At 40.2% G+C, this 27,914-nt stretch overlaps 1 protein-coding gene across 1 annotated transcript in view; it reads left to right on the top strand.

Annotated features, from left to right (window-relative positions):
- Positions 1–27,914, top strand: part of lrp1ab (low density lipoprotein receptor-related protein 1Ab) — a 122,755-nt gene that overhangs the window by 91,100 nt on the left and 3,741 nt on the right. Inside the window, exons 42-87 of the mRNA XM_041798471.1 lie at positions 2,998–3,187; positions 3,354–3,558; positions 3,668–3,860; positions 5,687–5,812; positions 5,896–6,024; positions 6,345–6,464; positions 6,715–6,828; positions 6,960–7,109; positions 7,191–7,313; positions 7,494–7,610; positions 7,742–7,870; positions 7,998–8,123; positions 8,265–8,405; positions 8,536–8,723; positions 10,579–10,762; positions 10,851–10,936; positions 11,036–11,155; positions 13,606–13,793; positions 13,916–14,121; positions 15,778–15,966; positions 16,766–16,914; positions 17,157–17,250; positions 17,332–17,448; positions 17,635–17,754; positions 17,860–17,982; positions 18,074–18,199; positions 18,308–18,424; positions 19,087–19,193; positions 19,326–19,458; positions 19,930–20,052; positions 20,157–20,279; positions 20,375–20,512; positions 20,620–20,757; positions 20,881–21,000; positions 21,117–21,391; positions 21,483–21,661; positions 21,752–21,858; positions 22,359–22,478; positions 22,568–22,744; positions 22,879–23,019; positions 23,198–23,371; positions 23,964–24,125; positions 24,387–24,558; positions 24,746–24,847; positions 27,011–27,084; positions 27,162–27,255. Coding sequence (XP_041654405.1) covers positions 2,998–3,187; positions 3,354–3,558; positions 3,668–3,860; positions 5,687–5,812; positions 5,896–6,024; positions 6,345–6,464; positions 6,715–6,828; positions 6,960–7,109; positions 7,191–7,313; positions 7,494–7,610; positions 7,742–7,870; positions 7,998–8,123; positions 8,265–8,405; positions 8,536–8,723; positions 10,579–10,762; positions 10,851–10,936; positions 11,036–11,155; positions 13,606–13,793; positions 13,916–14,121; positions 15,778–15,966; positions 16,766–16,914; positions 17,157–17,250; positions 17,332–17,448; positions 17,635–17,754; positions 17,860–17,982; positions 18,074–18,199; positions 18,308–18,424; positions 19,087–19,193; positions 19,326–19,458; positions 19,930–20,052; positions 20,157–20,279; positions 20,375–20,512; positions 20,620–20,757; positions 20,881–21,000; positions 21,117–21,391; positions 21,483–21,661; positions 21,752–21,858; positions 22,359–22,478; positions 22,568–22,744; positions 22,879–23,019; positions 23,198–23,371; positions 23,964–24,125; positions 24,387–24,558; positions 24,746–24,847; positions 27,011–27,084; positions 27,162–27,255 — 6,529 coding nt within the window. The remainder of the gene's footprint in view (positions 1–2,997; positions 3,188–3,353; positions 3,559–3,667; positions 3,861–5,686; positions 5,813–5,895; positions 6,025–6,344; positions 6,465–6,714; positions 6,829–6,959; positions 7,110–7,190; positions 7,314–7,493; positions 7,611–7,741; positions 7,871–7,997; positions 8,124–8,264; positions 8,406–8,535; positions 8,724–10,578; positions 10,763–10,850; positions 10,937–11,035; positions 11,156–13,605; positions 13,794–13,915; positions 14,122–15,777; positions 15,967–16,765; positions 16,915–17,156; positions 17,251–17,331; positions 17,449–17,634; positions 17,755–17,859; positions 17,983–18,073; positions 18,200–18,307; positions 18,425–19,086; positions 19,194–19,325; positions 19,459–19,929; positions 20,053–20,156; positions 20,280–20,374; positions 20,513–20,619; positions 20,758–20,880; positions 21,001–21,116; positions 21,392–21,482; positions 21,662–21,751; positions 21,859–22,358; positions 22,479–22,567; positions 22,745–22,878; positions 23,020–23,197; positions 23,372–23,963; positions 24,126–24,386; positions 24,559–24,745; positions 24,848–27,010; positions 27,085–27,161; positions 27,256–27,914) is intronic.

Below are 27,914 nucleotides of genomic sequence, written 5' to 3'. Positions count from 1 at the left end.
AGTGTCCAGCTCAAAGGGCTGCACTGTGTCTCTGTTCACCAAATGTGGGCAACCAATCAGACAGCTTTTGCACAATGCCCAACGCTCTCTCCCCAGCTCTAGTAGATCTCTTCTGAACTTCTGAGACATAAATCCATATAGTACAGGGTTCACCACTGCTACTGATGATGCTAGCAGCCTGGCAAGGATAGCAATAGTGTTGTAGCCAGATGAGCCTTTTATTGTTCCTCCAATGAATGAGAACATAAGGGCGTAGGAGGGCAGCCAGAGCAGAGTGAAGACCAGGACCAAGAGAGCTGAAGTGTGGGTGACCTGGCTTTGGTATTTCTCCAGCTGGGGAGCGTTACTAAGCAGCTGTGCATGTCGTAGAAAGCAGTAGATCTTGGTGTACATCCATATGATAATGCCCAGTGGAAGGGCAAAGCCGCACAAGAAGAGGGCAATGCTGTAGACCAGCTGGCTGAAGTCAGACAGGAAGGCAAAGCAGTACACAGAGGTGGACTCAGTGACTGTGCGGAAGGCAAACTGTGGTGCAGCCAAGGCTGAGGCAGGAACCCAAAGCAGAGCTACTGTCAGCTTTATACGCCGATGCATTCGTGACCGGTATGCCCAGGTAGGGTGAACAACTGTGAGGTAGCGGGTCACAGCTAAAGCTGCCAGTGTAAAGACTGAAGCAGTGGAGCAGGCCACACCCAGAAAACTGATGGCTTTGCACAGGAAGCTGCCAAAAGGCCAGAACCCCAGAGTGATAGCTGAGGTGTGGAAGGGCAGACAGAGTAGCAACAGCAGGTCGGCCGCACTCAGAGCCAGCAGCAGGGTGTCTGTGCCATGCGGAGGTTGACTTTCTTTCCTCCTCCTGCCAGTTAGGATGGTGATGACTAGAGTTTGTCCAACGAGGCCAGTAGCCAGAATGAGCCCGTCCAGGATGGGCACGATGACCTTAATCAAAGCCTCATCTGCCCTAGTCATTTTGTCAGTGCCACTGGTGTTTACGTGCTCTCCAGAGTTCTCCATGCAATAACAACAAAGTCTGTAGAGTAATAGTAAAGTTACTCTTGTGGGGTGTAAAATTAAATTGTCCGTGTGATCCAAAACTGCCAGACTGATGCATTTGTTGGCTCCAGCTCATGTCCTTTTTGTATTAAGGGTAAAAACATGCACCAGTTAGTGCTCTCATGGCGATAACAATTAGTTAAACAGCTAGGATCAAACTGTCTTACTGGTTTAATTTTGTTTTCTATAAGTAGTTGTTAAATCAATCTGCCAAAAACATAATTGAAATTTCTTAAAACAAAACAAGAAACACAATGTTCTGTTGAATTCTGTTATCCAGTTAAACAGTAAAAAAAATCATCATAAAATGGCCTGAAAAAGAATTCCTTGCATTTTGCCTTTTCCTTGGCTGCATCAGTGTGTTGTTGATGGTCAAAAATGGAGAGATGTCAATGTTGCTGTTCCTCCATAGCTGCATCGATTTCCTGATTCCAGGCAACAGCGAATAAATTTATCCCAGTGGTTTCTAATGGACATCCCACTTTAAAAGCAGTCGATGCTACTTGATGCTAAGTGGTCATCACGGCAGGAGGCATCTTGTCCATTTAGACACACTTCAGAGACTTGCAACCTGTAGGATTCAAATTACTCTAGAATTAACATGATCGGATGAGGAAAAATAGCTTAAAATAAACAAAAAAGCTTACTGACTCTTAGATGTCACCTCTATTTCTGTGCTTCTCCTGTGGTTGTCAGAGAGCCTCTAATATGAATTTCAGTGGTCTCACTGACAGGTCTTCATAGATGTTTGCACAGTAACTAAGGACTGAGTTGATGTAGGCAAGGGGAGGAGAGACTGTTGTTTTCTTGTTACATAATACTCCTTTAAAGCTACTTTAATAATCATTGGCTATTGCGTTGTCTTCCCTTGATTGAAGCAATTACCTGTTCAAGTGCACCTTTTAATCTTTTTGTGTCAAACAACAGCCTGATCTGTTAGGATACAATAGTGACTGTGTTGTTGCATCTTTCAGGGGTCTTTAGTTGGGTCAACTAGGTTTCATCCTTAACAATTTTCTACAGAAAGGTGGATATGGCTCTTTGTCACTCTTCTGTAACATCTGTTAAAGGGTAATTTATGACTTTCAGCCAAAAACAAACAGAAGGGTGGAGTGTTCTGGTTTTATTGTTGGGTGTAAGTGGTCATAAATGTGGTTGCTAGTGTGACTAAGACCAGATGGATGTATACCTCAGAGCCCATGAGGCTGCACGCAATACCTTTTTCCATGATTTTGTGAGACCTGTAGGTATCACAGATAAAGAAAGGAATACTTGTGTTTGTCCTCTAAGTGGAAGAGGGTGTGGGATAAATGGATGATGGTTATCGAGAGCAGCTGCTTCAACTTTGCCATTCACGGCTGACTTCTTCACCCTGGCTCATGTCCTTAAAGTGACTCAAGCTGTTCCAGCGGCGGTTTTCTTCCCAGAACAAGAAGTGACCATGAATGAGAGTGTCCACGGGGAGCTGTATTTGTATGTGCAGGCAGCCAGCCATGAAATGACAGGATGATACGCACTCTTTAAACTCTCTCCAGGAACAGCAGGCATGGTGCATACTCTGCTCAGTGTGGTGCCACTTCTATTTCACTCTTTCTTTTTCACTTTTCTTTTCAACCTTTTCCTTTTTTCCTCACAGCGTTTCGGCTCTCATGAGCTAATGTGGAAAGATGTGAATAACCTTAGATGCTTTTAACACCGCCTCTTTTATAAGATCTCAGCGATTTCATGGGGCAGCTAGTAAAACAATTGAAATGATTTTTTAAAACTCTCATTTCAGGTGCTGATTAAAAGCTCAAGCGGTTCTATTGCTTTTTTTAATAGCTGAATGAAAAGTTTCTCTCCTCAAGCTTTTTGGCTGGATGACCACAATAAAAGAACAATAGTCAACAAGTGTTCAGTCCAAAATGTTAACCCTGAGCCAACTTTTTCCTCTCCGCTTCACAGATGTAGGGTCAGTTGAGGGCTTGGCTTACCATAGAGGTTGGGATACTCTCTACTGGACGAGTTACACAACCTCAACAATCACTCGCCACACAGTGGACCAGAGCCGCATCGTGGCCTATAACCGGGACACTGTGGTCACTATGTCTGGAGAAGACCACCCCAGAGCCTTTGTGCTGGATGAGTGTCAGGAGTAAGTGATTGATACTCAAACTAGGCCTAGTCCAAAACAATTTCTCCATTGTTTTGTTGAACAGCAGATTTATTTTAGTTCAGTCAACCATAATGTCTGTTCCAAGACATTAAGGAGCCCCCATTGCACATCTTCATCCATGCTTTGCTTTTTGTTCCCACTCCAGTCTAATGTTCTGGACCAACTGGAATGAGCAGGCTCCCAGCATCATGAGGGCTTCTCTGAATGGAGCCAATGTGCTCATAATCATCGGCAGTGACATCAGAACTCCCAACGGCCTGGCTATAGATCACCGAGCAGAAAAACTCTACTTCTCTGATGCCACACTGGACAAGATTGAACGCTGTGAATATGATGGAAGCAGCCGTTATGTAAGATATCCCTTTAAATCTTTTACCTTTGGCTAAAAAGACAAATGCATTAAGTGATGTCTTACAACTCAGTGTCATATGAAATAAGGCCTAAATCTTTCTGCCCCAGGTTCTGTTAAAGAATGAGCCGGTGCATCCATTTGGCCTGGCTGTATATGGAGACTACATCTTCTGGACTGACTGGGTGAGGAGAGCTGTCCTCAGAGCAGACAAATACACAGGAGGAGACATGAAGGTGCTGCGGGCTGACATCCCTCAGCAGCCAATGGGAATTATTGCCGTGGCTAATGACACCAACAGCTGTAAGTACTTTTTCATCAGTTTATATAGTTCCTTGTTGTTGAACCAAGCTCCAAGTGTTATAGCTACGATCAGTGGTTTTTAACTCAACTGGTGAGTTGAGACCCAAAAGTGGGTCGCGGAGCTGTTTTCAATGGAGTGCAAATGTGTTCTTAGAAAAAACTGGTGGCAAAAAGTCTATGAAGTACTGAAGCCTTTAGTGGACACACATTCATGGGTTTAATATTTCTCTGCTGTACTTTTATAATGTTTAAAATTCATTGTTTTCTCCGTATTTTAATTCATCTAGCTTATTTTCTTGGGGTAACAAAGCTGCTCTTCCCATGATAACAAGGTGATGCCTCAAAAAAATTGTAGAAAATTGCCAAAAAAGCGTAAAATATGTTTGTTTCATCCCATTTCTTTGTTTAGTTATGTTTTTTTCCCATATAGGGTCAAAAGTGGAATATTTTTTATAGTTTTTTAGGCATTTGGGTCCCAATTTGTCCTTCATGAGATTGTGGTGGGTCCTGTGGCTACACCACTTGAGAACCCTTCATTTAGATCCTAAATGCCCCAACAAGCACGTGTAGATTGCACTGAAACCCATCCCACTCATGAACTACATGCAAATGTCTTTTTTTATCAGCAGTGGAAAGTAACTAATTAAATTTACTCAGATTATTTAATTTGAGTGGTTATTTAGGTACTTGTATGTTTTAAGTTCCTTTTGTACATTTACTTTCACTTTCTTAAGTTCTAACCAGAGGAACTGAACTTTTACTTGAGTACAATACTCTTGTACTTTTTTCACCTCCATTGACTAAACAGTAGCACATAGAGAGAATTATTCTTCGTCACGTCCATAAACAGCAAAAAAAACGGAGTGCTAATATCTCAGGGTTAAACATTCAAAGTTGATTTAACTTCCCTCTGAGTGAAATAGTCTTGTTATTTGATAGTGCTGATCCACCAGTGTTAGTTCAACTCTGCAAATTTCAGTTCTAGGGCGATGTCTGGGCAGTTTCCCCTCATGACCATGTGAGTGTTTAGATATGTTTGGATGATACCTGTTGTACAGTGATCCCTGCTAGGGTTCTTTTTCACATGTTTGTCATGGATTTTTGTTGTTGTTCAACATAAATGAAGTTATTCACTGAGTTAGAGCTGCTACCTGTGACTTTGGGTGCTCCTAAGATGCATCAGTCTGCATGAACTTTCTATGAGGTTGACTCTCTGGTTTTCAAGTTACTGAAGCTCTGTCATACTGTAAAATATTTAACACTTTAAAAGTGTTGTTTAGCTATATGTTGTATGGACCAATACAGACATTTTTAACGTTTTGAGTTGAACTATAAATAAAAAAAACTAACATTGTCAATTTTGCTGTTTTTGACTTTATTACGGAGATGTTTACCTAAAAAACCTGGTTGGAGGTCTAACAGTTAAAACAAAAGGATTCAGTACTTTGTATGAAAACTCCATCAACCTCAGCTGTACTTTGTTGTTTTGGCTATTTAGCAAGTTAGCATGCTAACATCAAATTATAGGGGGAACATGGTCAACATTATGTATGGTAAACATTGACATTGGCCTTCTTGTTGTTGCATTTAGCATCACAAAGCTGCCAGCCAATGTATAAGGAGTTTTGTGTGGCACTGTAACAGCGTAGATTATAAAATATGCAAATTGACCAGTTAATCTTTCTTTTGTCTGTGCGCCAGATTAAATAGAATTCATATCATCATATAATTCCATTCAATCTCTATGCCTATAGAGGATAAATGTTTCCCAGATTAAAACAAAACACTTTTGATATTATAACACTCCTCTGTTTTCTGTTCCTTAGGCGAGTTTTCTCCTTGCCGAATTAATAACGGAGGATGCCAAGACCTGTGTCTGCCCACATCTGATGGGCGTGTCAACTGCAGTTGCCGTGGAGACAGACAACTTCTGGAGGACAATACCTGCTCCTGTAAGAGACAAGCTTCTTTCAAACAAACAATCCAGTGCTCAGGGTGAAAATGTAGCTGATTTCCTCATATGCTCCTCCTTCAGCTCTCAACATGTCATGCGGAAGTGTGGATGACTTCGAGTGTGGAAATGGGGATTGTATCAACTACAGCTTGACCTGTGATGGCATGGCCCACTGCAAGGACAAATCTGATGAAAAGCAGTCATACTGTGGTAAGTTTTTTTTTGTTTGTTTTTTAATGGGGATATAAGCATGCAATGAGCTGTCACAGATCATCACTTATGTTACATCATTTATAAATTGTTAGCTGATGGTATCTAAGAGGCTTAGACAGTGTACAAACACAGTCAATTATTCGATAGCCAGGAAAGTGAGTTCTTATGTATAAATAGCAATGAAGCTTGGCAGGATTTAATATGTTTGAATCTAAATTTTCAGAATAATGTGTAGTTTAATTTTCCCTAAAGTGTTTTGGTTGATTAGTCCATGTTTCAGACTTCAGCTTACTCTATCAACTCCTGTTTTTCAACAGCTAACCGACTTTGCAAGAAAGGCTACAGACGCTGCATGAATGGCCGCTGTATCGGACACCAGTTCTGGTGTGATGGGACGGACGACTGTGGTGATCACTCAGATGAGCTGCCATGCAACAGTGAATACTTCATTTACATTTTGTAACTGCAGCTGACGGAAAGGGCCCATTAAGCTTTCGATGGAATTCATGTTTAATCTTTTTTTCTGGTATAGTTGTGTGCTGTTAACTTGATAACCTTAATAAATGCTTATGACGCTGGCACAAAATTGAAGTTACTGTCAAATTGACATGAAAGGAAAAAATTGTTTATGCTTTTACAGTTGTACTGGTTTCCCATTTTATAACAGAAATGTTGTGCTTCCTGTAGTGACGCTGTGTACACCAGGAGAGTTCCAGTGTAAAGATGGAAGCTGTATTTCCAACTACAGCCGCTGTGACCAGGTTGTCAACTGTGAAGATGCTAGTGATGAAATGAACTGCCGTAAGTGATGTAATCTACTAATCTAATGGGAAAGATAATTCTCCACTGTGTTAAACATGGAATGGATTTATTTGGTGAAATGAGCAGCATTGATTTGATTTGATTTGATTTATTTTGTCCATTTGTCTTAGAACCCACTGATTGCTCCCGTTTCTTCCGCCTGGGAGTCAAAGGAGCGTCCTTCCTGAGCTGTGAGAAGACGACTCTGTGTTATCTATCTTCATGGGTGTGTGATGGTAACAATGACTGTGGAGACTTTTCAGATGAGAGAAACTGCCCAGGTTTGTTTGCTTTCTAAAATTCTTTTTTTGTGTTTATTTTTTTTCAAACACCTTAAAACACATTTTTCTCTTGCCTTGCAGATAAGAGGAAGCTCAAATGTCCAGTCAACTTCTTTGCTTGTCCCAGTGGGCGCTGTATTCCTATGAGCTGGACCTGTGATAAGGAGAATGACTGTGAGAACGGAGCAGATGAGACACACTGCGGTCAGTCCACAATAAAGTTTTCCTCTAATACCCTCATTTATAGAAAACACTAAGCATGCCAGTAAAACAAAAAAACTGTTTGTCTTTGGTTTCCCTCTGCCCATGGAAAACAGGACTTATGGTTACGGTAAATTAAATCATTTCTCTAAAATGCTGAGCTTTCTTTGCCTTTGCGAGCAGACAAATTTTGCACATCCACCCAGTTTGAATGCGCAAACCACCGCTGCATTTCCAGCCACTGGGTGTGTGATGGCTCTGATGACTGTGGTGATGGTTCAGATGAGGACCAGAAATGCAGTAAGTGACTTAATACTTTCACTCACTAACCTAAAAGCTCTCTCTCCCACGCCCAGCAGAGGCGTTTGACAGTGTGTATAAGATTTTCTGATGTTTTATTATGGAGTAACTTAGCCATTATGTTGTCACAGAATCCAAGACTTGCAGCCCTGAGGCTTTCCAGTGTCCTGGCTCACACATGTGTGTGCCTCAGCGATGGAAGTGTGATGGAGACAAGGATTGTCCTGATGGAGCAGATGAGAGTGTCAAGGCTGGCTGCAGTGAGTAGGACAAAATTACATAATAGCCTCATGGAAATTCTGTCTTCTTTGAAAGCTTACCAAAGAAAAACTCTCCAAAAACACACTTCCATGTCCATTAACCAGAGTGTATTTTTTCCATTTCCAGTGTACACGAACAGCACTTGTGACGACAATGAGTTCATGTGCCAGAACAGACAATGTATCCCCAAGCACTTTGTTTGTGATCATGACATCGATTGCTCAGATGGTTCGGATGAATCCCTAGAATGTGGTATGTTTGGTTGTAATCCTTGAAGAGAAATGAATATCTAACCATAAAATAGATGTTTTAAAAGGATGGTTCTGGCTTTTTTTATTTGTATTATAATGTAAGTTTGTGGTTAACTATAAACACGCACTTGTTCTGGTGTAGAGTACCCAACATGTGGTCCTGATGAGTTCCGCTGTTCAAATGGCCGCTGCCTCAACCAGAAGAAATGGGAGTGTGACGGAGAGTTTGACTGTCAGGATCGCTCAGATGAGGCTCCCAAAAACCCACGCTGCACTGACTCAGGTGCTGGATTAGAACTTTTATTTCCCTCCATTCCTATTAAGTATGAGTCATGTGAGAAACTTTTTGTTCTGATGTCTGATCCTGTTTTAAAATGACACTAATATAAAATGGCTTTTGTCTGCAATTTCAGAGAGGATTTGCAACGATTCAGCCTTCATGTGCCATAATGGGAAGTGTTTGAATGAGACTCTGCTATGCGATCGAAATGATGACTGCGGCGACGGCTCTGATGAGCTCAACTGTTTTATCAACGAGTGTCTCAACAGTAAGCTGAGCGGCTGCTCTCAGCTCTGTGATGACCTAAAGATTGGCTTCAAGGTAAGCCATCTTTGGTTGTTTTAACCCTTTGAACCCCAAGCCAGTTTTTGCTATTTTTGGTCCACCTGTTTTTCTTAATGCAAGAATGCATGCAGAATCTCAACCCTTTTAACTACAATCATGTTATAGACGGCTATATCTTCAGGACAACCCGGACTATCAGAATATGTGTGCTTCAAGGATGTCAGATAAATATATCAAAAGTTATGTGACTAGAAAGACCAAGTAAAAGAATAAAAATTGAATCTCAGAGAACTTTTTTATACATATGACACCCAGATCAACAATGAACAAGCCTTCTTATATCTACATTAAGTTCCTATGGCCCTCATCTATCTGGAGAAAAAGTAACAACTTTCTAACAAACGCTCAACAGAAGCCATCACTATTATTTATCTCCATAAAAAAATTCTAATTTAAGGTATTGAAGTGCGTAAAATTTGTATATATCCCATTTTAGGAACCCACTTGCCATCTTTTTATTATAGCTGTCCCTGATCAGTTGCAACCGCCAAGAAAACAATAGAGTAGTTGAGCGTTGTGATTGGCTGACAGGTAAAACAGAAATATGTTGTCTTTTACTTCCAGTGTCAAATTAGAGGACTGATGGCAACACTGCTAAGTTTTTCATCACGAAAAACATGATAGTCATATTATCATGGATTTAGCAATGTCGATTTATAGTATTAACGCTCTAGATAAACACTGCGCTTTGCTCCTGCATTAAAAATATTCTTGAAAGGATATAAATGCCAGAAGCCATCTGTAGATCATCAAAAAAAAAAGCTTCAGATCATAATTTACTCCATAGAGATCTGTCTTATGGTTCCTGAGATAATGTAAACAATGCATGCGCTACCGCTTGGGATCGTCTGCGATCCAGAGGGGTTTGAAGAGTTGCTTTACTGCCAGCTTTTCCAGAGCAACTACAACAAACAGAGTTGCTTCATGGACTTGCTTTTTTTGGCGCAGAAATGATGTGTGTAATGCAGACACACTTACCTCACAGACAGATGAGGTGCATGCTGTTAATGCTGAGTTGGAGAGGAGCTGAAGTAATAATGTAAGGAACTGCTCTCCTCAGGCATCCAGTTATATAAGACAAAAACATATCAGCTCTCTGTCTTGAAAGTAGGAGGCCAGTTTTAGAACAGCATGCACTCTGTGTGAACTCTCTTGTTTGTGGCGTTGCTCCTGCGGTTGGAGCTTCATTTGAAAATGATAAGGAACAATTTACACTCCAAAAGAATTTGCTCTTAAGTCACTGGGGGAATTGAGGGTTTTGCAGAATGAGTCAGTATTTGGTGTTCACACAACATATCTAACTTAACTGTCACAGATTTGCGGTGTGTGGTTTTCTTTGTGCGTATATCCGCTTAATTTACTCCAAGAAGTCAAGTGTGAATTTGATGTGCTCTTGGTTTGAGGGTGTATGTGTTTAAATTCTTTCAAAATACAACTATTCTTGTAAGATGAGAGTTAAAGCAGATTGAAACTACTTACGATATTTTTTTACCATGAAATTTAAGATTATGTCCATGTCTTTTATTTTAAAACAGTTTAAATGTTAGTTTATCCTTTTCCCTCTGTTTGTTAAAATATTTTTAATGCAGCATTAATTTGATAGCTGCAGGCAAATTTAATGTCAGAGTGTAGATATTTTAGCCTGATTTTTATTAAATAAAAATCAGGCTAAAATGAGCTTTTTGTAGAGGCAAAAGGCACCTATCAGGTTGACTGACAGATTTTTAGTATCAGGCAGTGGCAGGCGCTTGTAATTTATCTCGTTTCACCAGAGCTAGAGGCTGTTGGCTGTGAGATTCTGACATTTCTGCTGTGCTCTTGGCCCCTTCAGTGCAGGTGTCACCCTGGTTTCCAGCTTAAGCGAGACGGGAAGACGTGTGTGGATATAGACGAGTGCACAACCACCTACCCTTGTTCTCAGCGCTGCATCAACACGCACGGCAGCTTCCACTGTCTCTGCGTGGACGGCTTTGAAATCAGCCCCAATGACCCAACCATCTGCAAGTCCACATCAGGTAAGGCATGTTTGTGTGTGCTTTGAATTTACTGTTGTCTTACAGAAAATTCAAATTTAAAGCATATGTTCTCTGTCTGTTTTTGTAGAGGAGGAGCCATACTTGATCTTTGCTAACCGGTATTACCTGAGGAAACTTAACCTGGATGGTTCCAACTACACTCTCATAAAACAGGTGACACACGGGTGCTCAGTTTGACCTGCTGAAAAACAAAAACATGAAAACTTTATTGTCTATCCATACACATGTTAATAACTTATACATCTGTTTCAGGGTTTAAATAATGCAGTAGCCTTGGACTTCCACTATTCAGAGCAGATGATCTACTGGACAGATGTGACCACTCAGGGCAGCATGATCCGACGCATGCGTATGAATGGCAGCAACATGGAGGTCAGTGTATAAAAATAGCTCTATGAATCTGAGCTTTAATCATAATTACTGCTTAAAATGTATAAATACAGAGGATTTAAAAGGAAGTTAGGAAAATGTATGGATCCATTAACTAAGAACAATTAATATTATTAACTTTTTTTATTTTTTAAATTTAAAAACATGAAAATTTATAGTCAGTTTTATCCCTTAAAGTTTTTTGATCTGAACTATTTTTTGATTTTTGTCTTTAATAGGGCTATGTTGCCATTTTCCATTAACCTAAAATAAATCTGGCCAAAGTTTAGAAGATTATACAGCTATGTGGAAAGAAATTAGAAGAGTTTGGAGACTGTCCAATGCAGAATATTACTAGAGATAAAAAAAAAGCATATAAGGACATACAGTCATGTAGAATTTGCATTGTTTTCTCCAGAATTATGTTTTATGATAACAAAAGAAACCATTGTGCTGAAGAGGGCAGCATTTAGGATTCAAACCATGGGTTTTGAAAAGGAATGACAGCATCATATACTAAAGAGAAGATTGAGGATTTGGAGAGTTTTCAAAACATAAATTAAATTCAGACAAGTATAAACTTTGCAGGTATCTGCTATCAAGAGACTACATTACTATAGACATCAAAAGAGACCTCACCAAGGAAGTGAATGGTGTGAGCTTTCTAATTATGGGATTACACAAAGGAATCAAACTTACAGGTACATCTGTATTGAATCAAATATTAATTTTAAAGAATGATCCAAATCAGTATATGAAAGAAAACAGGGAACAGTTTAATACAGTAATTTCAGATCTTGACTGGCATCAGTGTTAATTTGGACAGTTATTTGTCATTTTAGTTTTAGTCTTAGTCTTAAGATTAAAATGTTCATTTGTTTTTGTCACATTTTTGACATTACTTCCCATTATGATTTTTTTAAACTCAAAAACATTATAGTCCAGTTTTAGTCCATAGAAAATGATGACCTTTTAGTCTTTAACTTTAGTCAAAACATTTATTCTCTTTGCAAGACCAGGTGTCAAACTATACTTGTGTGTTCTATGCACTCTGCCAACCCAAAGCTGTGAGGCAGAAGACCTGCGGATATGTTGTGTTTTGACGGATTTACCCACAGTGAAGAAATTTAAACAATTTTTAAATGTCAGACAAAACTAAATTATATTTTCTGTACACTGTCTCGTTTTAGTCTTCTTGACGAGAACTGAACTAACTTTTAACCAGTTGTAGTCATCAAAGATCTATTTTTAGCTAGCCTTGGTCTCATCATTTGTCTTTCAATAAACATTTTTAGTCATAGTTTTAGTCAACAAAATTAACATTGACTGGCTTGATGTGGAAAGTACATCAAACATTCACCAGTTCATGGCTGTGGAGGGAATTCTCAAAAAAAAGACTGAAGTAAAGTTTAAAAAAATAAATATTAAAATAAATTGTATGAATGTGGAGTCCTAGATGAAGATTACTCACATATTTTGGAAGTGTCATAAAAATTGTAATTTTTTGACAACGGAATACTTCGTAAAAGTTACTCAGATATGATATTCAAATGAGCCTCATTATACTCTGTAATTTAAATTCTTCTTAAGTAACTGTACATGAAAAGGAGGGATATATAGTTTAAAAAAGAAAACTTCAGTTGATAGCTGCCAAAAAGCTGACAAAGACATGGGTTAGAGTGAAATGCTCCTACCCAGGAACAATGGTAGAGAAAATCTTTATAATGGACAGCTTAAACTGCTAAAAGCACAGATAGAAGACAAGTGGGAGAAATACAGGACTACATTGAGTCACTGTGATTGCAGAAAAAAACAAATGATTTGGCTATTGATACTGAGAAAATAGACGACTGAAGGTTTAACTCCTTAACAATGCATTTTATTTTTTTAATAAACTACGTTTGCTAGGACCATTCTTGTTTACTAATTATCTCTTATTAAAGGTACTCTGATATACTAAGCGTGTTAAATGCTTAATTTAGGGTTTGTTAGGATTTTAACTAGCAATAATGTAAAGACACCAGTACTGCATATTCTAAATGAGACTCAAGGATTGGTGGTGGTTTAAGATGCTATCCATGAGCGCAAGTGGCCCGGGTTTGAATCCAGCTTGTGGCCCTTTACTGCATGTCTCTCCCCACTCTCTTTCCTGTTTCTGAGTCAATCCACTGTCCTTCCTCTATCAAATAAAGGCATGCAAAGGCCCAAAAATAAATCTTAAAAAAAAATATATATATATGCCAACATGTTATTAAATACAAAACACATTTAAGGCCAAAAAAAGACATGAAACTAAGATAAGAATTTGGATCAAATTTAGAAATTAAACACCAGATCTTTCTTCCCCTTACAAAAACATCCCAGGTCGTCAGTAGCCAGATTAAAAACCAGAGTATATCATGTTTTTTTAAATCTTCTTAAATAAAATGTCTAACACTGTGACTGACTGGCAGGTTTTACATCGGACCTCCTTGAGTAACCCAGATGGCTTGGCAGTGGATTGGGTTGGTGGAAACTTGTACTGGTGTGATAAAGGCCGGGACACCATTGAGGTGTCAAAACTCAACGGAGCCTACCGCACGGTGCTGGTCAACAGCGGCCTGAGGGAACCTCGTGCTGTGGCTGTGGATGTACGCTATGGGTAAGAAGCACAGTTATTATCTGTCACCTAAATTTGAAATTGTTTGGCCATGTTTGGAACTGAGTATAATTTTTATTCTGGTTCTCTAAATTGTAACACCATCATTAACAACCCCTGGTTAGGTACCTGTATTGGTCGGACTGGGGCGACAACCCTCACATTGGCCGGATCGGGATGGACGGCACAAATAGAAGTGTCATTGTAGAGGATAAGATCACATGGCCAAATGGACTAACCCTGGACTTTATCAATGACCGTATATACTGGGCTGATGCAAGAGAGGATTATATTGAATTTTCCAGCCTGGATGGTAAAAACAGACACACAGGTAAGTGACCAAGACCGATCTCACTGATACCTGTAGGTGACAGCTTTAACACTCTTACTTAAGAGATTTGCAGGTTTTTAGCTGGTTGTAACAGCATGGTATCCATTTGCAAATGAAGTGTAAATGTTGTGAAAAACTATCTGTCCCATTTTCATTTCTACTGTATGATATTTTAAACACCACCACTGAAACAAGCAAAAGCAAAACATCAAGAGAATTTTATTTAGCTGTGACTAATTTTCAGAGTCTTCAGGGCTAATGGGCTTGTCAGCTGTCTGAATTAGTTTCCTCTCATCATGAGCATCTACACTTTCTTGTTCGGGCTTCACCCAAGCAGAAGCAGGCAGGTCAGATTGTAGTCTGCTGTACTAGAGTCCAGAAACCCTGAATAGGAGAGATTGTTCTGACTAGCAAGGCCTCAGGCGTGTATGACGTCTGCACAGTGCTCAGTTGTACAGCACACTCGCTACAATAGTTGATATTGTCGACCAACCAGGCGTGCAGAGGAATTCTGGAGTGCAGCGGGCATTTGTATTGAAATTTTTCTCATTCGCTTAGCTCTGCCAAACACAGAGAGAGAGTTGTGACATCCTATAATTCCTGGGATTAAGAATGTGCATGATGTGGGTATAGTAAATAATGTTGACACTTGACAGAGAGCATTGTAGTGTTTAATCTGACAATAATTCAACAGGAAAACCATGCTGATGGAAGCAGGCTGAAGGGAAAAATAATACTAGATCATTTTAAAACATCTGAGTCTTTTTAGCATTTTGGTGCTGATCATCAGAAGGGTTTCTGAGTAACACAGCCTCTCACAGATACAATAAAAACACCAGCTTGTCCTTGTGTTTGCATAACAAGACTTGGGCTGTTTGTTTTCGGATAAAGTTTGACCAAAGGGGCTTCATGCTTATCTAACTAATATCACAGCTCAGCCTGATTTTTTAAATATACTCCCATCACTTCATAAGAGTATTTAATTTCTAAAAGCCCCTTACTTGTAATAATCTACTTAAAAACAATTATCACTTCATAAAGAGGTTTTTATTTACTTCATCCAAGCTTTTGCGTGAGCAGCTCCATGCATGCGTGATGTATTTGACGTGCTTTGTTTTACAGCTTAAACTAATGGCGTGTTTCCATAACGCACCAACCTCAAATACTGGAGGCAAACACATGAAATGAGGTAAATGTGAGCAGAAAAAGGGCAATTAGTGTGTAAAGCATAATGAGGCGTAGAGCTCCTTACATAACACGCAGATTAGTGGAGCCACTGTAGATGTGCATCCCACCCTGACTGGGTTTCACATCTATAGTTGAAGTTTATACTACCAGTTTGTCTTTGGGATATACAACCATCTCAGCCACAGAAGAATAAAATTTCATGATTAAAATAGAAACCCTATGTTGATATTGTCCTGCTTTTTCTTTAGACTCTAGCTACAGCACACAAAAATGTTTTTACTTATTTTTTTCTTTTCTGCACCATGGACTGTTTGCCAATGAGGAACGTTTGTTTACAGAAAGCCTGACATGTGATCATTAAACTGGCCTAATTAGATAAAAAAAATCAATTTCTTTTTTATCAATGCTCAACCCTTTTTTTGTGCAACAGATTTACTGTATCTGCTTACCTATGTTGTTGCTCTGCAGTTCTCAGCCAGGACATCCCCCACATCTTTGCTATGACTCTTTTTGAGGAGTACATCTACTGGACAGACTGGGAGACAAAATCCATCAACAGAGCTCACAAGACGCTTGGCACCAACAAGTCCACCCTGATCAGCACCCTACATCGACCAATGGACATCCACATTTACCATCCATATCGACAGCCCGAGGGTAAGAAATTCAGACCACAGCACAATGTATATTCTTGAATAATAAGTGACCCCTTAGACCACTGGTTCTCAACTGGTGGGTCACGACCCAAAAGTGGATTGTGAAGCTGTTTCAGTGGGCCTCAAGGTGTGCTTGAAAAATACTTTTGGTTATGTGTCACAAAGGCAAAATAGAATTTTTAATGTTTATATGGCACCCAGCTTGTATAATGAAACATAAACTGTTTTCATATCCTTCTCTGAAATGATGAGCAGATTTCTCAGTTTCAGTTTAACATCTAATAAGAGAAAGGAAATATGCATTGGAGTTACACTCTGTTAAAAGTGTACTAAGCCTTGATAGATTTAAAAATTTGAATTTGAAAAGACATCCAATCCACTGAACACACAATTAAAAGATCCCAATTTTACTCCACATGTCAATTTTTATAAACTAATTGAAGCCGATACTGACACCTATTTTCGAATGTAGTACAGACCTAAAACTTAAGCCCTTTAAACTCACAATTTGAAATTTGGGGGTGAAAAAATGACAAATTTCAGTTCTTTAAACACTTTAAAGTGTACAGAATAATCATGAATAAAGAAAAAGACTCCAATTGACATAGGTCTGTTGGTCCAGCCTAAAACTCTACTAACTTATTTTTCTGTGCAGCCAGTATTTACAGCTGGTATAGACAGATTTAAATAGACAAATTACCAGTTGTAAATATTGACAGAAATGGTCATATCTGCTGATACCTATATCATGCCGATAATGTCCTGGATCCCTACTAAACATATTTCTGTTTCTTTCCCAGTTCTCAACCACCCATGCCAGACAAACAATGGCGGTTGCAGCAACCTCTGCCTTCTCTCTCCTGGAGGAGGCTACAAGTGTGCTTGTCCCACCAACTTCTACCTGGCTAGTGATCAGCGTACCTGCATGTCCAACTGTACAGCGAGCCAGGTAAGAAGTCTGAGAAAATATTAGTGCCAATATGACTCAAATACTACTGATGATAAGTTCATTTTCATATCTCCATGTCTTGTTGTGATTTATTTGATGAACTGTTTGCGTCTGTTGACTGCATATTGACGTCTGGCAGGCTGCCCATAGAGGCCTACTCCTGCTCTGTCAACACCATCGAAGCAGAAGAGCTCTGGTGGTATGAAATATCAATAATGACATTAATTTCCTCCTTCCTGTAGTTTGTGTGCAAGAATGACAAGTGCATTCCTTTCTGGTGGAAATGTGACACCGAGGATGACTGTGGTGACCGGTCAGACGAGCCTGAAGATTGCCGTAAGTGTTTGAGAAGAAAAATTCAGACATGATACCACCACATTCCTTAAACAAACATGTATCTTATTTTTATTCCTACAGCTGAGTTCAAATGCAGACCAGGGCAGTTTCAGTGTAGAACAGGCATCTGCACCAACCCTGCATACATCTGTGATGGAGACAATGACTGCCAGGACAACTCAGATGAAGCAAACTGCGGTATGTTAACATTTTGTCTAACAGAATTGTATTTTTGCATGTTGCTTTTTCATTTATTTAAAAATCTGCATCCTCCTACATCCATTTTTTGCAGTGTGTATGCATATTTGTCATTACAACTTTTTAGTAAACAGCTTAAAAAAACAAAATTTTAATTCTTTCCAACAATTTATATCTGCACTGCAGATATTCACGTATGCCTTCCAAGTCAGTTCAAATGTTCCCATCCGAGCCGCTGCATCCCCGGCATCTTCCGCTGTAACGGTCAGGACAACTGCGGAGAAGGAGAAGATGAGAGAGACTGTCGTGAGTAGAGGCTTTTTCCTGTTTTCTTTTTCTAAACCTCAGCTACCACTCTGATGTCGGATTACTATTACATATTACATTGTAACTAAATCTTACCTCCTATAGCTGAGGTCACATGTGCGCCAACACAGTTCCAGTGTGCCATCACCAAACGCTGCATACCTCGTGTCTGGGTGTGCGACAGGGATAATGATTGTGTGGACGGCTCTGATGAGCCCGCCAACTGCAGTAAGGCTGCCATTTTTATTTTTGTTGTTTCTTTACTTCTATTTGGCCTAATGAGCTTTCAAATGTAACCAACCCTGAATTTTTCCTTCAGCCCAGATGACGTGCGGTGTTGACGAGTTCAGATGTAAAGACTCTGGGCGCTGTATCCCTGCTCGCTGGAAGTGTGATGGAGAGGACGACTGTGGTGACGCATCAGATGAACCAAAAGAGGAGTGTGGTGAGAATATCTTCTCTTTTTGAATAAGATGACTGCATTAAAAAGAGTTAAGCTCTTCTGCTTCTGCTTGTTTTTCTTTGAATTAATCATTTTCTGTAACGTTCACAGCTGAGAGGACATGTGAGCCATACCAATTCAGGTGTAAAAACAACCGCTGTGTGCCGGGTCGCTGGCAGTGCGACTATGACAATGACTGTGGAGACAACTCAGATGAAGACAAGTGTCGTAAGTGTCACATCTAGCATAAAGACAATAACTTAAAAATCTTTAATCTCACCTTGTCCCATCTTGTACTCCATCATAGCGTTCTCATTTTGCACCTTTAACTTGTTCACCAATCATATTAAGTCACATGTTCAATACTAACATCCATTCGCTGTCACTTCTGCTGCATCTCACCTCATGTGATGTTTGTTTCATTTCATACTGCCCTGCTGGCATTCAGAGGTAAGTTACTCCATCTTCATATGCCAACAGACTTCAATATTTGTCGTCTCTTTGCTCTGTGCCTCAGTTCATTTTCATCTGTCCCTCTTTGACCCCACCCCACCTGTACGAGTCTGCAAATTGAACCTCTTAACAGATTAAATTTGCTACATTGATGTAATTACCTTTTACCACAAGATACTAATGCATTAGACTTCATTTTTTTCTTAATGGATGATTACCAAACATACAGTTTAAAATTTAGAAACATTAAATCAGTTAAACATAATTTGAAATAAAAACCGGTTGATCTGTTTTCATGCCCTCACATCGCCTCATGCGGTGTCTGTTGTTATTTCAGTCCTCTCCCTCTGTTTTGTGATGAAGTGTAAGGCATCCTTAGCTCACAGTTTATGGTGTTTTCTGGTGTTGCTGACAGGAACCTTGTCTTTTCTCTGCAGAGCCTCGACAGTGTTCAGAGAGCGAGTTTGCGTGCACAAACGGTCGCTGTATCGCTGGGAGGTGGAAGTGTGATGGCGACCATGACTGTGCTGATGGATCTGATGAGGTGCAGAAATTTAATCTAAAAAACTTTGTTCTAACTAAAAGATTAAAGTGAATTATGTGTTAAGAATTTATTTTTAAATTTTGACATATGAAAGCTGATCCTGTTTTGCCTTTTGGCTTGATGTTTCCTCAGCATGGCTGTGATCTGAAGTGTGACAACGACCAGTTCCAGTGTAAGAATGGACACTGTATCCCCATCCGCTGGAGGTGTGATGCTGACCCTGACTGCATGGACGGCAGTGATGAGGAGAACTGTGGCAGTGCAGGTCAGAGATTATTTGTGTGGCCGTGGGCTGTTTTTTTATTTTTATTGTAATTTTATTTGCTTCCATCCATGTCTGCCTACGGGTTTTGTACAGTCATGTGATATTGTGAATGTCAGATGAGGGGCAGGAAGTGAGGAATACTGGTAAAGACTGAATTGGAATGGAGGAAAGTTAGTATGTTAAAGCTCTAAATGGACCTGTACACTGTTATTATCTGAAAATTTCTACATACACTAGGTATGATCCCTACACTTTACAGAAAAGTGTTTTTCCCTGCCCCCCCCACTTGAGTTCTCTGCTGTAATTTGACATCATCTGCAAATACCCCATAGAGATAAGAACCAAGTATATGACTATAAAGGGACTCTTATTTTGTGAGGTATACAAAAACACCATGCAGATCACTATGAAAATCTGTATCAGGCTTTATACAGGCAACATGTATAGTGAATACCTTCCTGTTCTTCTTAGCTGGGCGTACCTGCCCTCTGGATGAGTTCCAGTGTAACAACACTTTGTGCAAACCTCTTGCCTGGAAGTGTGATGGAGAGGACGACTGCGGGGACAACTCAGACGAGAACCCTGAAGAGTGCAGTGAGTGCAGCAATCTGCTTTAGACAAAATATCCCTGTCTGTCTTCATCTTGTGTCCTTAAGTGTTTTTTTTGGCCCATCTTTGTCTTTTTTGTCTGCTCTCAGGGAGGTTCCAGTGTCCACCTACAAGAGCTTTCCGATGCCAAAACGACCGTGTGTGTCTGCAAGTGTCAAAGAGGTGTGACGGTGTCAACAACTGTGGTGACAACTCAGATGAATTAAACTGCCGTAAGTTTAGGAGCACTTTGGAGTTCTCTTCTTTCTCAGTTTAATGAAGGAGGCTGACCTGTGTTTGAGTATTTCTGGTGTTGTTATGTCTGCAGAGGCCTCTCCAGCTGTTCCTACTTGTGAGAAGGATGAATATCTGTGTGCAAATGGCCGTTGCATCAGCTCCAACCTGCGCTGCAACTTCTTCAATGACTGTGAGGACTATGGGTCTGATGAGATCGACTGCAAGACAGGTGCCTTATGTAAAACTCTTTATCACAGCTTACCATAGATTTGAGGATTTAATGCTCAGAATCAATTTAAAAAATGCTGATTCATGTCTGACTTTCATTATGTTCAGACTCCAAACTGAGCGACTGCAGGAGTAACAGGACTCATTGTGGGGATGGAGATGAGGCCCACTGCGTCATAAATGGCACAGACTCTTTCTGCTCCTGCAAACCAGGCTTCCAAAAGACAGGACACCGCACCTGTGGAGGTACATGCACACAAAGTGTTTCAGCTGATATCCAAGATAACTACACTTGAATGTTTAACCTTTAAAGACAAGAAGGCTGACCTCTACTTATTCAGTGTTTTCTTTTGACTTTCTGTGCCTCAGATAAGAATGAGTGTCTGCAGTTTGGTTTGTGCTCACACATCTGCAACAACACCAAAGGCTCCTACAAGTGCAGCTGCAACAAGTACTTCACCAGGATCAATGACACCTGCAAAGCTGACAGTAAGGAGAAAAAAACTGCATCAAACTTGTCATCCTATTTGGCCTCTTTTTAAGTTCTTACAAATGTAAATGCTTTAAATTTCATCTGTTTGATTTTTTTTCTCTTTCACCTCCAGGCATGAACAGCAGCCGACAGATCCTGTACATCGCAGATGACAATGAAATCCGCAGCTTAGACCCTGGCATGCCCAACTGGCGCTATGAGCAGACCTTTCAAGGAGATGCCAGCGTCCGTATTGATGCTATGGACCTACACGTCAAGACCAACCGCATCTTTTGGACTAACTGGCACACAGGGCGCATCTCTTCCTATGACCTTCCAGGCCAGTCCACATCACTGTCCTCTCATCGTAACCGGCGATCGAGTGAAGGCAGGATCACCAACCTACAGGTAAAGCAGGGTATTTTCTTGCCTATACCTCTACAAAAACCCACACACAAACACATGACCAACTTGTAAGGGCTTATCTGCTTGTATGCAGATCAAAGAGCTAAAGATGCCTCGTGGGATAGCTGTGGACTGGGTGGCTGGTAACCTCTACTGGACTGACTCTGGTCGGGATGTGATAGAAGTTGCTCAGATGTCAGGCCAGCATTGCAAGACCCTTATCTCTGGCATGATAGATGAGCCCTACGCCATTGTAGTGGATCCTCAGAGAGGGTAAGAGACCATGTTGAGCTTGATGAGAATCAGGGGCTATTTCTGCTGACATTACTTTATCATGTCCTTACACTCTTTGTTTTTGTGCAGGACCATGTATTGGGCAGACTGGGGTAACCACCCTAAAATTGAGACTGCTTCCATGGACGGCACCCTGAGACAGACTCTTGTTCATGAGAACATCCAGTGGCCTACAGGTAAGCACTCAATCAACTTTATATTAGTTTTTTTTTACCCTCAAACTTCTTGTAAAAGCCAGTGATTTTGTTTATCCTAGTGTATGAAGTCTTTCTTTACTCAGGACAGGCATCTGTATGAGAATGGCCTTTAGTTATGAGGAGACTGAGGGGCAGTGCTTCACCGTGTGCACGCATAAAGTTCGAGCTTGTACGCCGAACAACTGTATACATATTTGTCTTTTGCCGTCTTTGTCTGACAGATGATGCCAAGCTTTACCATCACCCACTGTTTTCTCTGTGCTGCCATGTTTTAATGAAAGTTGGAAAAAATGTTTTACTGAAAAAACAGCCAGATTAATGGTGCATATGTAATGCCATTTAAATGGTCAGTCAAAAATTAAGCCGCACTCTCATTAAAGGGACACAATGACATTTGAAATTCTAGGTTCCCTGTTAAATATCCTTTGCCTGTAGCATTTCAACGTACTTTAGTTTTTCATATCTTTGTGTTCCTATAGGTTTGGCTGTGGACTACTTCAACGAGCGTCTTTACTGGGCTGATGCCAAACTCTCAGTGATTGGCAGCGTCCGTCTGGATGGCTCTGATCCTGTCATTGCTGTCTCTGGCATCAAAAACAGTTGGGTTCTTTTTACAACTTTGATAAATTGCACAAAACCTCAAAATTCATTTATGTGAAATTTTTAATTTCTATATTTGTTTTCCCAGATCTGCTCCATCCATTCAGCATAGATATATTTGAGGACCATATTTATGGGGTCACGTATATTAATAATATAGTATTCCGGGTAAACAAGTTTGGAAAGGGCCCTGTGGAAAATCTCACCACCGGCATCAACCACGCTAGTGACATCGTCCTGTACCACCGTTACAAACAGCCAGAGAGTGAGCATCTTATACCTGTGTAGACTTTTAGATCTTTACTTTGAGTATGCACTAAGTGAAGAGTGTTTGTCTTTTTACACTTTGGCTTTTCATCACCTGTTTCAAATTTAACATCTCATCTGTCTTTGCCACAGTGACTAACCCATGTGACAGGAAGAAGTGTGAGTGGCTGTGTCTGCTCAGCCCCAGTGGACCTGTATGCACCTGCCCTAACAACTATGTGGCGAACAATGGCACATGTGCAGAGAGACCCACCCCGACCCAGTCACCGTTTTGTAAGTTTGCAGACAAAATAAACAAATGCACACACACACACACACACAGCTGAGTTGGAGTTCTGCAGACATATCCAAACTTTCAATTTATCACAGCTCTTGGGGATTTCATCTGAGTAGCTCTACTTTAAAATGCTGCATAAAAATGGTGTCTTATAATTAATGTCATCCTCCACAGCTCCCCCTTCTGGGCCCTGCGATATTCAATGTCAGAACGGTGGAAGCTGCTTCCTCAATGCCCATCAGGTGGCAAAGTGTCGCTGCCAGCCCAGCTACACTGGAGAGAGGTGTGAGATCAATCTGTGCAGGGACTACTGCAAGAATGGAGGCATATGCACAGCTTCTCACACAGGTAAAAGCACAGGCTTTACAATACCCTGAATGACTTCTCTGCCTTGACTGTCCTGACCCTCCCTTCCTTACTTTGCAGTTAAGCCGTATATTGTTTGATGGAACCTATGTGTCAAAATCCTGTTAACATTTGTTGATCACATATGCATCGCTGGGTTTTGGTGAGGTAAATTTTAAAAGAAATGGCCTCCATTGTGGTTTTGAATAACCTAACAAACCAAAGAAAAAATAGGCATGTTTTCACAGCGCAGTTTGTGTCTAATAAGACAGTTAATCAGTCAAATAAGTTGATAAGAATGTAGAAAATGTATTGAAGTAAATGCAGTTACAGTAGCAAAGCTAAATATTTTGTGTGCACTAAAAATTGCTTATGCAATCGCAAACCAAAAGCACAGAGGACAGGATGCAATTTCTGTATACTACTTCTTCATTTTTGTGTGTAATGAGTAAAACCAGGAAATTTCCTCTTTCAAGTAAAAGAAAACTTCTGTAAAAATTCTGCATCCTCTAAACTTATTACATTATCAGTAGCTGAAGCCATTTATTTTTATTCCTCCTTCAAAGTCTAAATTAAACTTTTACCTGTGTCTCAGGTTCTCCAACCTGCAGATGTCCAAAGGGCTTCACAGGGCCAAACTGTGACCGTCAAACTTGTCAAGACTACTGCCTGAATGGAGGCAACTGCACGGTCAACTTTGGCAACCAGCCAACCTGCAGCTGCCCCTCAGAGTACAGTGGAGACCAGTGCCAATACAGTAGGTGTCAGATGTTTCTTCATTGCCTGTTAGGACTGTTTATGTAATGTGAAATGGACAGATGAGAAAATAATCATTATGTATTGTCTGGTTGGTTGTACTTCTGAATTGACAGTTAGGCGTGAAAGACTGACTCATATCACAAAGAACTATCATATATTTTGTTTTACTCTTAAAGAAATTACAGTTGATGCAAATAAAATCTTTCCAAATATAATTGAATCCGTTACATTTTGCACTCATGTCTGTCTCTGTTTTCAGGTAAATGTGAAGGCTTCTGTCATAACGGAGGAACCTGCTTACAAACCTCCAATGGCACCCAAGTCTGTCAGTGCTCCTCTCAGTACATCGGGCATCAGTGTGAGCTTGATAAATGCCAGTTCTGTGGGACGGGCAAATGTTTGACGTCACCCTCAAGCAAGGTGTCCTGCATGTAAGTACACTGTAGACGGTATACTTAGATTTGTAAATATTTGTTGCCAGTTATTTTAGGACATCTTGCTAAAAACAGAACAAACTGTGCATGTCAGTGACCTGCTAAAAACACATGGTCGCATACATACAGCATCTGTATTTGATATTTCTAATGGCAAATACTAATGTTTTATCTGTGTTTGTAGCTGTCCCAATGGTCAGACCCAGCCCAGCTGCTACACCTGTCTGGACTACTGCGCACACGGACAATGTTCAGTGAACACTCGTACATTGCTGCCTCAGTGCAAGTAAGACATGACACTCACCCACACCCTTTACCAAAACCATGAGCATAATAACCTGACATCACCCACAAACACAGGTCATAAAATGTGTAACGATCCTAAACACAAAAAAATAACTTTCTTACTGTGAACAGAGTAAAGTACAACATAGAAAATGGGCTGCCATGTTCTTTCAGTGTCCCTATCTCTGGCATTGACGAGTTTTCATTCAATTTTATTTATAATCCAGGAGAAGTTATGATTTGGCAAGACAGGCCAAAGCTAGTTTATGTAAAAAAACACCAATACAATCACAAAATAAGTCAAAGAGCTTAAAAAATAAAAATAAAATAAAAAGTACCGCAATAGAACATAAAATTGTAAAAAGATTTTGTCCCAGAAACTAGGAGCCATTTTAGGACCTCTGGTTTTTGACTGTGGGAACTAGGGTTTAAATTTGGTTTTGGATTAGAAAATCTACCTCTTAAAAAATCCCTGCTTCGGGTCTAGTACTCTCCAAAAGCCCAGGTACTATGGAGGGTTGGGCTACAGCATAGAACGTTTGTAATGGGTAACTAGGTCTTCGACTTAAATGAGCTAATTGACCACCAAGATCATTTTGTATTCTAATGGTTTAGTAAATGTGCCTTTTGACTGAAGGTACCAGACACTTTTGGTTCCAGGGACTTCTTGTCAAGGCTCGTGGTTCCTGTGGCCCCCTGTTGTCTGCATTTCCAACAGCACCTAAAGCCACTGGAATATTGTCAAATCAGACATCCAGCCACGTATCAGAGAAAGCACATTCTCCCAGCCTCAGCCAGTTTAGATTTTAAGAGGCCTTCAGAGGAGAGATGAGTCATCTTCAAGATCCCTGACCAAGCCTAGTTGCCCCTTTTAGATCGAGCTGTGGACATTTGATAAGATGCTAATTATATATCATATAGATTGTGTCTTTCCCCTGACCAAGACCCTTCATTACTTTAGGCACCAGTGGACAGACAACCTTAGGCCACAGGAGCCAACTAATTCCTTAAAGGGAAGTTCATAAAACCAAGCATCCACAAGCTGTTTTTTGCAACCCTTCTCCACCCCAGCTCCTCCTTTATTCAGTTTCTGACTTAACCAGTGTCCTTGTGTTTTCATTGATGCCTGCTATGCTCTTTTTTTGCTGCTTTTCTCTCTGCCTCATGCTTTGCACATAGGCTCATGGAATGGCAGGAGATCCCATAACAGCCACACTGCCAAATATAAATAACAGCGATAAGTGCAAATTACTAACCACTAATAAAGAAAAATACAACTGCGATCGTGTGGATTTGTTGACAAAGTGGTCCTGACTGAACTTAAAGTTTCTGGTACTTTAGGTCAAAATCCACCTTAACTTTTTTGGCACTTTTGTTTTGTAAACAAACAATGCAACACAGAACAAACAGTTTAGCATCTTTACATTCTATACATCTGTACTGATGGAAATTCAGGCCAGCTCATGTGATAATTTATCAGCTTTCTAGGTCACAAACACAATCCATGTCTTGGTATCACAAAAAGTTTTCCTCCCTGTGCATTCTTTCAGTATCAGTTACAGTATCAATATAGTCAGTCTTTGTTGGTGGTATGGACAGTAACAACTTTCCTGTAACTGCTAGTAATACCTCTATTAGATATTTATCCTGAGCTGAAAATTGAGCTGCAATATTACCCAGATAAATTAAAAAAAAGGCACTTTCAACTCTAGAAATGTTTCATATTGCCTGTGTTCCCTCCTGCCAATATGGCTGAATTACTGGGTAGTTCTACAACTTGTCACAATGGTCTGCTAGCTGTTTCCTCATCTCCTAAAGCATAGGCCCCTTCCAACCTCAGCTGTTTTTTATTAAAAAAAAAAAAAAAACAAAAAACATTGATAAGCTGTTGTGACATTGCTCAGACTCATAAGCGCCAACCTCCCAATAAACGAGAAGAAATGAGTGTTCATTTTTATGTGAAGACTTTCGTGGGAGCTGTTTTTTTTCACTTGTCAGAGATCCTCTCACTCAGCTCTATTAAGCAACAACAAGAGGGGAAATGAGAACATTTACTCAATTTGATAGCCAACCAGAATTATTATGTCTGGTGAAGAATTGTCTAATAAGAGAGCTGCATGTCATGATAAAAACACATTTGTGACTCTTGCTCTTGTTTGTCCAGGTGTCCTGTGGGCTGGAAAGGACACAGATGTGACATTGTAGCAGAAACTGTGGACTCATCTACTTCCAGTGGAAGTAAGTCATACAATTGATTGTTTGCAGAAAAATCTGTACTTTGGCCCTGTTTGTTCACATTATTTTTCCACCTGCAGGTACTGCCTCAGTTGTTATTCCGGTGCTCCTGCTGCTGGTGCTGGCACTGCTGGCAGTCGGCGCCATCCTGTGGTACAAACGGAGAATGCGCGGGTGAGTCTTAGTGTATTCAGAACTCCATTTTTCATCTGTTCGTCACACCTGTTTCTCTTTCTCTTTGATAACCATCTATTTCCTGTCCTCCCAGGTCTCTATGGCCGGGCAAATCTCGTTCTCAGTCCTCGCGGTAACTTCTTAGAGTTACATAGATTATAAGTCGACCCATAAATCCCACCCCCTCCCTTTCCTCATACCCAGTCAGATTGGATACACTCTGTCATTTTATTTGTCCTTCCTGTTGCTCAGTGGGGAGAAATCTGCCTGTCTTTGCCTGTTTGCATCTTACTGGGTTTCTCAACCAGCAACACAGGGATATCCTGATTTTTTTCTGAAGTAGCCTCCCTTTTGTGTAAATATTAAGCTAATGCTATGTGCTTGCAAAAACTTGAATATTTACAATACTAAAATTCTAGCATTCTCTACAGAAGACATGCTGCAGTTTATTCTCTGTGTTTAATCAAATGGGCTTTAGTCCAAAGCTCATTTGAAAACCTTTAATCAATGTTGTGTTGATTGTGTGGATTGTATGTGGTTGGTGCTGCATCAGTACCTAGTTTATGCTAAGTTTTCTTTCCAACCCCTGTCTGTCAAATCAAGGTATTTTCCCCTAAAATGGCTAATATTTTTTAGATGAGGGTCTAATTCGGTTGTAT

Source organism: Cheilinus undulatus, linkage group 11 (assembly GCF_018320785.1).
Source record: "Cheilinus undulatus linkage group 11, ASM1832078v1, whole genome shotgun sequence".
Classification (NCBI taxonomy): Eukaryota; Metazoa; Chordata; class Actinopteri; order Labriformes; family Labridae; genus Cheilinus; species Cheilinus undulatus.
This window is presented reverse-complemented; position numbering and strand designations above follow the sequence as displayed.